At 34.6% G+C, this 12152-nt stretch overlaps 1 protein-coding gene across 1 annotated transcript; it reads left to right on the forward strand.

The window, feature by feature from the left end:
* Window positions 1-254: 254 nt before the first annotated feature.
* LOC110730838 (uncharacterized protein sll1770-like) lies at window positions 255-11851 on the forward strand. The gene is given in 19 exon segments (XM_021910664.1): window positions 255-521; window positions 752-1022; window positions 1024-1380; window positions 1554-1697; window positions 1816-1941; window positions 3209-3296; window positions 3880-3973; window positions 5732-5825; window positions 5943-5997; window positions 6122-6213; window positions 6708-6878; window positions 7493-7549; window positions 7629-7712; window positions 8490-8574; window positions 9350-9411; window positions 9519-9593; window positions 9686-9790; window positions 11177-11318; window positions 11413-11851. Coding segments are annotated over 18 exon segments (2154 nt in total). The 5' UTR covers window positions 255-521; window positions 752-773; the 3' UTR covers window positions 11487-11851.
* The last annotated feature ends 301 nt before the right edge of the window (window positions 11852-12152 follow it).

Here is a 12152-nt window from a genome sequence, read left to right on the forward strand (position 1 = left end):
TTTATTTATTTTTATTAATTATTCTAAAATTTTCTCAATCTCTCTCTTTCTCTTTGCAACAAATACAATACCCTCTTTGATTTTTTGATGTATGAATAGTCAAATTGTTAAGAAACTCTCGATTTTGACATTTTTGATTGATTTAATTTCTGGGTTTGAGGAGAATTTGGCAATAGCGTGTTGCTTTGATACTGGGTCTTTCTGAAAGGTAACATTTTTTTTTTGTGTTTTTTACTGTAAAATTGATTAATGGTTATGTGGGTATATGTTTCTTGCACGCCATTTGCTAAATTGAAGTTGATTATTAGTTCTATTATGTTGGTGGGGTTTGTTTTGTATATTACTAATTCGGTCCGAACTTAGTTGTCACGTTACTAGTTTAAACATTATCAACGTGACAATCAATTTGTTTTAATATACTTCTGTTATGATATTGGACGTTTGATAGTTTTGTGTTTGTTGAATATGTATGTTTGTAATGTACTGACATCAGCTTGTGGTATTGCTAGGACTTGAGTTTGGTAGGTTAATTGCTCTATTTACATCGAATTTCGTTACTTAAGTTTGCATGGAATGATATCATGTGTAGTTTTGTGTAAATTTGAAGTGTTGATTGAGTTAAATTCATTGTTCATTGTAGCTATTTGATTACTATTTTTATTAAATGTGGAATTTGATTTTCTGAAGACTTCATTTATGTCATGGTTTTAGAACTAGTTGTAATTGTAACATAAAGTTTGTGTTTGATCAGTTTTTGTGAGGATCTTGCTTAAATGGCGGCAATACTAGCTTCACAGGGCTGTTATTGCCGCAATTTTGAGCTATACCAACAAAGAACAGCAGTTGATGACCTTGGTTCTTCATGCTCGATTTCTGGGAGACGATTGCCCAAGTCTGAGGGGCAAGCCTTTACTAAAGGTTTCCGGTTTCAGGTGGAGATGCGACAAACCAAAGAGCCGACAGGTACTGGTAGTGACAAACATTCAATTAAATTGGTGCCAACAAGTGAAGTTGTAAAAAACTATAAGAAACCCCCCTGTTAACAAGGCTAGAGCAGTGAATGGTACCAAGCAGAATATCAATGGAGCAAGTAAGGTTATTAATGGAGCAAGTAAGGTGGTTAATGGAGTGAATATAGTTACAAGAGAAGCTCCTTCATCCTTGGTTAAGAGGTCCAGAGTTTTGGAGGATGAAGGACTTCCTCCTTTAGAGGAACCAAGGGTAATGCCGAGTGATGCAGGGTTTAGTTGGGCTAATGACAATTACAGTTCTGTCCAAAGGTCTGCTGATGTCTGGTCGTTTGTTCTTTCTCTTCGTGTACGTGTTTTATTAGAGAATGCAAAATGGGCATACATTGGTGGATTTGATGAAGAGAAGCAAGTATGTTTCATGTCCTTTTTTTATAAATATTTTTTTAAAAAAATGTTAATTTGATGCCTATTGCTTCTATCCTGTTTGGATCATGTTCTCCTGTCCTTTGGCTCTAACAGTTACACTTTTAGTAATTTTGTTTGGGCTTTATTTACATACGCTCTCAATACTGTTATGTGCAGAAGAAGAGAAGGAAAAGAACTGCTTCATGGTTGAGGGAACGTGTGCTGCAGCTTGGTCCAACTTTTATTAAAATTGGGCAACTATCATCTACGAGATCTGATTTATTTCCCCGAGAGTATGTAGATGAGCTTGCGAAGTTGCAGGTTAGACATATATGGTCACAACTCACAAGATGCCTTTTCTATGCTCTATTCAAAGCAAAGCAATATCATTTATATTCAGATTCTGATGAGCTTATTTTACATATGGAATTGTTTGCAGGATAGGGTACCTGCATTTTCATCGAACAAAGCAAAAGAGTTCATTGCTGCTGAACTTGGAGCTCCTGTTGACATTCTCTTTAGAGAATTTGAAGATCAGCCTATTGCTGCTGCTAGTCTTGGTCAGGTGTCCCTTCTGACTTTTACTCTTTTTCTTTGTCAAATGATCACAGTGGTAAAAATAATTTCAGTAAATTCTCGGGTCAGTTGTGAACGTTTATTTAAGGCTGCTCTTGAATGGATAGCAATGTCATACGGCGATATTCCATATACTGTACTACGTATTATTCTTCTTGGGACTTGACTTAAATCGCAACAAGTCTGAAATATGGTTATGTACTTATCTTTGATTTGTGGACATTTTGGGGGTCCGTATCACAATATGTACACAACATTACTTCTAACAAATCAAGATTAGTCAAGAGGCCCTTTCAAGCAGTTTACTAAAATGTGAACTTGATTTAAAAATTACTGTAATTTCCAGTTGTATATTCTGGATTTATATAATTCAAGATAGTTAAAGTCAAGTTCCTCTGCTCCTGGTATAAAGTGCCTTTTCATGGGCCAGAGCATCTTGAGATCAAAGAACTACCCTAACCATGCAAAACCAAAGCATAATTCTATAACAAGGATGTCACAAACAATGCCACACTTCATTTCTTATTTATACTTTCTTGAGATTTCCATATCATTCTTTCTATATTGCGACTGTCTTCAAGATAGAAAATGCTGCTTTGAAAACTGAAAGATTAATTCTGGTAAAATAGACAAGAGATCATAAGAACTTACTTGGGGATGTTGAAGTTGATTTCTCTCAGCATTTTAGTCCTGATGTGATGGTGGTTTACCATTTGATAAGATAAGCCTCATAATTTTATAAGCGAGGAGGTTTTTGGGGGCATTTTTCCACCAGTAAGATGATTAAATGACCTTGTGTCCATCTTACGCTTGGAGGCTAAGATATCCTTGCTGATCTGCTACATTGACAAAATATTTAGATAAATTTGTAAATTTTGTATTATTACATGTATATTCTACAGAAAATGTTACTGTAGCTTCCTGTGCTTACTAAATTTGCAAAAGCTATATATCTGTTTTCTGATTATGTAAGGGCTGATCAAATAAAGTTGTTCTCATGGTGAAAAAAAATAAAAATAAAAATAAAATAACCACATCAGCACACATACTAATATAACTGAATTCACTAGATTTTTGACACAGCTAAAAGTATTCTTGCATTTTTAACTTTCCATATAGGGAATATAAAGCAAGAATGAGATTTGAATAATGCAAACTAGAATTTATGACTAATATAGACTGTTTTGTGCTGGCATGCTGCATTTCAAGTGCTTACTCAATTCTGTGACATTAAACATTGTTAATGTCCCTTGTAGGTTCATCGAGCTATCCTGCATAATGGAGAGAAAGTTGTTGTAAAAGTTCAAAGGCCTGGCTTGAAGAGACTTTTTGATATTGATTTACGTAAGCAATGCTGACTTATTATGACTACCAAAAATTGTCTATAACTAAAGCAACAGTCTCACCAAAACACTATAGGGTAGGATTGGCTCTCGAGCACCGTCTTAAAACAATTAAATTGTCCTTGTGAAATAGTTTTTCTAATAATATGTTCCCTTAACTTATAAAGCATTAAATCATGATGATTTTGGTCTTATACTTTTTTTTCAAGCTTATTGGCCTGCGAATAAAATGAGATTAGCAATAAAGGGATTTTCACTGCTCATATAATAATCAGACTAATTTTTTTTCTTTACCTACATTTAAAAACCTTCACCACTTGCTCTCTCTAGGCAGAAACCTCATCAGTTGGTTATGGTCATACTTTCCTTTTTTCTTGTCACCTTTCATTATTTACATTAGCATCTTATGAGAAAGACCATCTACACTTGCTACGTGGCCTGCGTCATAGTTGCTATTCTCCATGATATATAATGAAGTCATACATGAATTGTAGGTTGCTACACTTTTTTTTTTTTTTTTTTTTTGTCTCTCAATTTAGCTTCCAGAGGTTTCTGCATAAAATAATTGGCTACTTTAAACTCAGGAAATCTGAAGCTGATTGCAGAATATTTCCAGAAAAGTGAGTCTTTAGGAGGTCCAACTAGGGATTGGATTGGTATATATGAAGAATGTGCTACGTAAGTTCTAAACTGTTTGTTATTTCTTTTTTGTTGTTAAAATTTCACTGGTGTTCCTTCTTTGAGTTAATTCTCTATGGAGGATGATATGCTGTACTTTGTGCTTTCAGCTCTAATTCTTGTCCTTTTTCTCTATTGACCTTGGTGGTTGTCTTAATTGGATTTAATACGATGCATTAGAATTTATGCTGGGATTAAGGTAGGATGAGGGTTTTTTACATTTTAAGGGTTGATATGACCAAATGTTGTTGGAAAAATATAACTTGATAGCTTAATCGGACATAACAATTAGTTTTCACAATGTCTAAGTTCAAGAGGTGTAGTCCTATATTGTGTTGTTAAAGTAGCTTACATCAACATCCCTTTGCCTTTAACTTATGCATGTCGGGCATGGATGAATGGAACTGTAAATAGTTACAGATTGAGGAGTGACAGTCTGAGGTTCTTGGTTGGTTGCTGATGGGTTGGTTGTATTTATTCTGCCATCCTCTAAAGAATTTGGGAGTTATAAAATCACTCTGTGGTGGTTTTGGAAGATCTCGTGCCTATACCATTGTCCTTATGACAGGAAAATAGGGAACTGATTTGTATATGCTAATGGTTAAAAACAAATGAAGTAGAAAGGTGCCTTATAACAATAAAGTGACTGTACAATCAGGTTACTCATAGTCTCATATGCTAAAAAAAAAACTTCATATAGAATGATTTGGCTCAGAGTAATGGTTAGCCCTATCATGCTGATGAATTTGTCTCGGAGTTATAGTTAGGCCAATCATGCTGATGAATATGTAGGGAAGCTCTAACTGCTGATGAGAGTGGTTTGACTAGTGTATCGCTTTATAAACAAAAGATAATAAATCCCCTGTAAGTTTGAAACAAAAAGAGCTGTCATTCCACTTAAATACATGTGTAGCAGCAATCCTCAGTCCTCACAACTATGAAGTATGAACCACTTGTGATTTGTCCAAAAACTCGATAAAAAAAAAAAAAAAAAGTACTGGGATATAAAACATAGTTAGTATTTGACTCCAGTGCTAGAATGTCCTTCCCTTTCCCCCCAATCCCCTTTTAGGTTATATGCATAGCTTAGTTGGTACTGTACAAGATATTTGTTGCATACTTTCACATCAGAGCTGTTATTCAAGATATTTGCTCCTTTGTAATTACTATATCCTTTGTTATTTCTGCTGATTTTCTTGTGACTAGAAGCCACTGGTTAATTACTAATCTAACTATACTGTTTGATTGCAAATTGTTGCTCTCGTGATACATATGTTATTGTCTTACACTCTTAGCAACTCTTTCTTGCATAGAACATTATTTTATCTTGCATATGAAATAATAGGATGCTTAAAATGCTAAACTGAATTCATTGAAGTTGCTCTACTAGAAGTCTAGAACTTGATCAAAACTTTCTTCTTCATAATACACTATCACTTTAATTTGAAATTTTTTTGGCTCAATTGACTATATCACCCTCTTAAAGATTGCATTAAAAAAATAATGCTGACAAGTATCTAGTATTTATAAATTTCTTTTTTTCATGAAAATATTATTTGGGTTCTTATCAACATTTTATCCTTTTTTTTCTACGAAACATTTTATCCCTTTCTTATCAAAACACACACACACACACACACACACACTGATCTTTTTTTGTTTGATAATTTGACAGCCTTTGACCACTGTAATGCTTGGCATGCATTTCCTTGGAACTTACTAGACCTGTGAAATTTTCACTTTTAAATTGTGCTGCAGAATTTTGTACCAAGAAATAGACTACATCAATGAAGGGAAAAATGCTGATAGATTTCGCCGGGATTTCCGTAATGTCAAATGGGTTCGAGTACCTGTGAGTTTCTTTCTGTTGGGCATTTCTATTTTCAAGCTATTGTCTTTACATGTATTTTTTACCTCCCTTGTTAACTTGTTTAGTAAAATAGTGTGATTGTATCCTTCTCTTACTCAGATGATTCACTGGGATTATACTGCCTTAAAGGTTTTGACCTTGGAATATGTTCCAGGTATGATGCTGGTATTCATATGCTCTGGCCTGAGTTGAACTACTCTGTATAATTAATTAGTCCTTTAAGAAGCTTAATTTTGAATGCTTATTTCACCAAATTGATCGATTCCTTTTTCAATCAGGTGTGAAAATAAATAATTTGGCCAAGCTGGATGCACGTGGCTATAATCGTTCTCGGATTGCATCACGTGCTATTGAAGCATACTTAATTCAGGTACCATGTGCATGATAATGTTGAACCTTTCAGTTCCTTATGGATTCTTTGAAGGACTGTACATGAGAAAAAAGTGATATGTGCCAGTGTGCTACAATGTGGTTGTACGTAGTAATTAGATATCATGCTGCAATGCTGTGTTTGTCATTTTTTAAACTCCATGCTTTATGCATCATGTATTAAGCATTTCTTCTTGTCAGTGCAATCTAGTAGCTATTAATTGGAAATGCAGACTACAATCTTTACTGTGGAAATATATGGCCTTTATGCAGTAAAATGATTAAGAAATTGACAACTTAGATATACTCTTCACCTTACTCCTTTCTGCAATTAAACTGATTGATGGGATTAATTAATTCTTGGCTGATGGTTATGTCTCAAAGTCTCAACTGTTAGCCACGAGAGTTGAAAGTTTGAGTGTGTTCTTTTGACTACTCTAATTACTGTTCTTTGTTGCACTGATAATTTTTTTTCTCTATTTTGGATCATTGCAGATATTAAAGACAGGCTTCTTTCATGCTGACCCTCATCCTGGAAATCTTGCTATTGACAAGGATGAAGCAATCATCTATTACGACTTTGGAATGATGGGAGAAATCAAATCTTTCACACGGGAAAGATTGCTGGATTTGTTTTATGCAGTTTACGAGAAAGATGCAACAAAGGTATTAATATGCATTTTACTACCTTTCTGTAACAGATTTTAGCAATTTGCAATAGGCCAATAGCACATAAAGTTTGTCGGGTTCACTGGATATGTATATCGATTAGACTTTTAACATAATTTGGTAGCTCGCCATCATCAACATCTTATGCTTCTTAATTTATTTCCCAGCCTAAGGCTTAGCTTTTCTCAAAGAGTATGTTGGTGAGTATATGCTATATCAACTTCTTCATTTGGCTGGATGAAGGGTGTCTGTTGGTGACTTTATTACTCTCCCCGTCCCAAAATGCCAGAATAATTGACACCCTCAAACATGACACACATGCCAATGAGCTAATTTGACCTCAAATGTATATAATTAAAAATTAGTAAAAATAATAAGTTGATATTGTGAAACTTTGTATTAATACCTATTTAACAACATATTTTATGATAAATTTTTTTTTATATGTTACTAAGAATCTACGGTCCAAGTTATTATGTGTATAGTGAAAAAAGGTCAAACGTGTCGATTATTATGGGACGGAGGGAGTAGTATAGAAGCTTATTGTTGATTCAACTTCGGTTTCACTGGAAAACCTATTCATTATTTGCTGAAAAACCTCATCCACTCAGGTAATTAGGAGTCTCATTGATCTTGGAGCACTTCAGCCTACAGGAGATTTGTCTGCGGTATGTAATTTCAGGAAGTCATAAACACTTCTTGTGTCACTGCATCTTAAACCTGAAAAGCTTCTCATTTGGCTTACAGGTGAAGAGATCTGTGCAGTTCTTCTTAGACAATTTATTGAGTCAATCACCAGATCAACAGCAAACATTGGCTGCTATTGGTGAGGTATGAAAATCAACATCTTATTCAATCTATTCCTTGGTTAGCTAGACCGCCTCATGCATTCATGATGGCTTTTATAAATTGGTGTATATATTTTTTAGGTCTAGGCTGTGTAGCCTGTAGTCTGTAAAATTGAAAACCGTTAGACATATCTGAACTTGTTACACTTTATTACCTTATCTGAACCTATCTTTGTCTTGAACTTACTCTTATATAAACTTATTAGGCCAGAAATTTACCTTTTGCAAGATGAAAAAGTACACAACACAACCTTGAATTTGTTTTGCAGGATAAGGTATCAGGTTCCAGTTCACATTGCTGCTTTTATTCATAGGTTTTGAGTGTGAGAGGGAGGGGGGGGGGAGGGAGGAAATTTATTTTACTATTGGGATTTACTTATCTGCATTATTCATTAATCATGGTCCATAAGATATTATTCTATATTGTTAAAGCTTTGAGTACTTTTCACCTAATAACCTTTTAGCTTATTTGTACAGAAAATATTTGAAGTTATTAGATGTACGAACTTGTGACCTTATAAGGACCTCTTCACCTTAAAAATAATACAACTATACAAGTAATCAAGTACGAAGTATTAAGTAAAAATAATTTCAATTCAGCAAAAATAAGGTTAAGAGAACATGGCCTAAGTATGGAATTCTCTGATGAATTTTTACTGAATGCTTTTACTATATAGCGCAGGTGATGGTCTTGATTTTGATCTATTCACTATCCTTTTGTTTCTGATTTACTCTGTTATATGAATTGTAAATATTCCAGGATTTGTTTGCTATTGCCCAAGATCAGCCCTTTCGCTTTCCATCTACCTTTACCTTCGTCTTAAGGGCATTTTCAACTCTTGAAGGTATTCTTCTGCTGACTCTTTCCTATCAGAACACCGGCACACCGCACATATGCACATAATAAAATATTATCAGTTTCCAGTTGGCCACGGTTTACCAGACCAGACTGATTAGTCCTTTTTTTAAAATACAATGGATGAAAAAGAATTTCTCACACTAGCCAAATTTTTTGAAGCAGAAGAGTGCAAAAAGTGTGTTCGTTTGTTACACTGCTGACATTGTAAAAAAAAAGACCTGAGCTTTGTTGGTGATTAATTTATGATATGAGGGTGTGTTCTCTTACTATGATGATTGGAATCCTTAAACATAACTGTTCAGGATGTACTGATGTACTAGTGATTATAGTGTCTTGAGTGTGCTGCATCTTATTTTGTCAAATCAGCATTAAGAGAAGTACAATCCTCTCCTGGTCCTGACATTGAGTATAGTATGGAAATTACTCGATCATCATATTATATACTTATAGCTCACTTCAATCGTCAGGTTCTAGATTGCTAGCTCATTATCCTACCCCATTCCTGCTAGAGGGTAACTATTTTTGCTTTGAGTCAGTAAAATTACAGGAGATTATGAACCTAGAAACAGATGGTATAAGCTAAAAGGGTGTTCTAGATTGTTAATTTTTAGTGTGCTCTTTAATCTTTCTGTTGTTTATCCAGACCCCACCAGTATAGTTGTTTGAGTTAATTGACTGTAAATAACTTACTTGCTGCTATAAGAGAGCATTATTTTGTGATTATATGACGAAACTTGACAATCTCCCCTTTTTTCCTCTAGGCGTTGGCAAATTTCTTGACCCGGATTTCTCCTTTGTGAAGATTGCTGCACCATATGCTCAAGTATGTGTAATGGAGATAAATAAAGCATAATGTTATCATCTAGTACTTATGTGTATGTCAATTTTTCTTTCAGCAGTAGATCTAATATGTATATAAACTCCCTGCAGGAGCTTCTTGAGCTGAAAGACAGGCGTCGTACAGGAGTTCAACTCGTGCAGGAGATAAGGAAACAAGCTGAAGATGTAGCAAATCTTTTGTCTTGCTATTAGTTCTTGTTTCCTAAATTGCTCAGACAGTTGATTTAACAATCCATCAATTTATCTCATATTTGCAGGCCAGAGACTACACAGTATCCATGCCATACCGAGTCCAGCGCATAGAAGAGTTTGTGAAGCAACTAGAAACAGGAGATTTAAAGCTACGAGTGCGAGTTCTTGAGGTAAACCCCCGCCAAACGTAATTTTTAGTTCTCATATATTCGTACTGTATGACCATGGATTTGAGACACTTGAAGTTAAGATGTGTATCTGTGTATATTACATGCTTGTATAATTCCTCTTCTAGTCTTCTACTACTATTTTCTTTTTGTGAGGGACTGGAGGAAAGGGCTACTTCTAATGTGAAGGAGGGAAAGAGAGGATTTAAGGTTTTACCCTATAAAAAGATTCTATAGTACAAAGTTACATTTTACCTCCAATTTGAGTTGTGAGGATCTCCTAGTTGTCATGACCACTGTGTAGAGAGGCAACAGATACGTACTCGGCACCTGCCAATTGGCAATTGATAGGATGATGCATGTCATAAGTGTTGTCTAATAGGCTAATAATTAGAGTATTTATATGTATCCATGCTGGATACTCAACACGGTGATGTTAATGTGGACACTTGACTATTCAGTTTGGACTAGAATTCTGCAATATTATTTATTAAATAGCCAGGCCTCACTCTTTCCATTACCAACAGTAGCTGCCAAGCCTGTTAACTTAAAACTTTTGTTACATAGATAGCTCGATGACTTCTCATGCTTTGGTGTAGCTTATGCAATTCCTAACTAAAATGTAGTGGGCCTTAGTTTACATTTGTGTGAATAATTGGTTATTTGATTCATGGAAGCCTATGGAGTTCATGTTACTTGTTACACTATCCTAGTTGAGATAAGTCATTTGGGATGGGTGGATGCAGTGCATTTCATAGCCTACAATTGTGTCTCTTTTATTTTTCTTTTTTTTTTTTTTTTTTTCTTTTTTTGACAGGGCAGTTGTGTCTTATATGTCCTAATTTTGTTTAACATACTGTCAGTATTGTCAATTTGTACTTTGGATCTTGTATACATTCTTATAGGAACTTACTAGTTAGCACCGACTTGTTAGCTGCTAATGTGAGAAGTTTTCTTTAAATTGAGCATGGAGTTGAGGGAGCTGTTGGGATTGAGCTCTATTTTTATACAGCATCTGTATTTCAGGGCAACTGTCTAGGGCTATAACCTATAAGGCAAGACATATGATCTGTGTGATGGGTTCATCCATTTTTGGAACACTAGTGTCGTTTCGAAGGAAGCTTTAAGTTTTAACACATACTATGATACTGTAGGAATTTCTGTGAAAAATATCAATAGGTCAAAAGCTATTCTTGACTTCTTGTTATAGAAAATCAGACGTCTCATCTATGCATCATTGCTTGTGCTTTGGATGACTGAGTGTTGAAAAAATATGGATAGGAAGGCAATTGTAGCTATATATTATTACTTTATAAAAGAGCATATGCAAATTAACGTGACTAGTTTCTGCCTTGAATTCTTGTTGGGTAAAATACTCTACTATTCTAGTCAGAAAGAGCAGCTCGGAAGGCAACAATATTGCAAATGGCAACCATGTACACAGTTCTAGGCGGTACCCTGCTGAACCTGGGGGTCACCTTCAGCAGCCAAGGAAGTCAAATTGTCGCTAACAGTTCGTTTGTAGGCGCAGGTAAGACTCCACTGCCTGCAAAAGCATTTTCATTTAAGTTTCTCTGGTATATACATTACACAAAGGTAGTAAATCACTGCATATTTTGTTGCAGGTGTTTTTCTGACTTTGCTTATCAGGTCCATGCAAAGAGTGAAGAGACTTGATAAGATTGAAACCATGATATGAAGAATTCAAATGTCTTTTAGAATTGGTGTATACACTTCGTAAATTGTAGAAATATTGTAAATATAAGAATTATTAAATACAATTGCCTTCTCATATATATGATGAAGTTGCAGGGGAGGGTACATAACCATTGCATGGTGATAAACTATATACGACCGAAGAAATTGAGGTGGCAAGGTTGAAGAAGGGGAGTTCAATGACATCCTAGCTGTGGAAAATTCTTATGTTATTATGTACATAGTACTTGTAATTCATTTAACATCAATTATTCATTAATTAAACTAGCCTTTTGGCCCGTTTGACACACGAGTTTTTCCTTGATGTGTGTTTTTAAGAAAATAAAACACATCACTTTGATACTTAAATTATTATCCAAGTTACTTAATGCCTAGAGCATTTTAACTGTTTAATGTTATTATAATCTATATTTAAGTTAGTGGGAATATGAAAGAAATAATGTTGGTTATATGTAATGAATTAACTTTATTTGATGATTTTATTATAAATTATTTTTAAAAAATAGACAGAAAAAAAAAGAGGTTAAATGGTATGTGTGTCAAGTGGTACTATTGATTTGTGCAGTAATTTGTGTTAATATAATCAACAATCATAGACTTTTGGCCCGTGATCTGTTTGATATACAGTTGTTATCATACCATATCACTA

This window comes from Chenopodium quinoa, unplaced genomic scaffold (assembly GCF_001683475.1).
Source record: "Chenopodium quinoa cultivar QQ74 unplaced genomic scaffold, ASM168347v1, whole genome shotgun sequence".
Taxonomy (NCBI): Eukaryota; Viridiplantae; Streptophyta; class Magnoliopsida; order Caryophyllales; family Amaranthaceae; genus Chenopodium; species Chenopodium quinoa.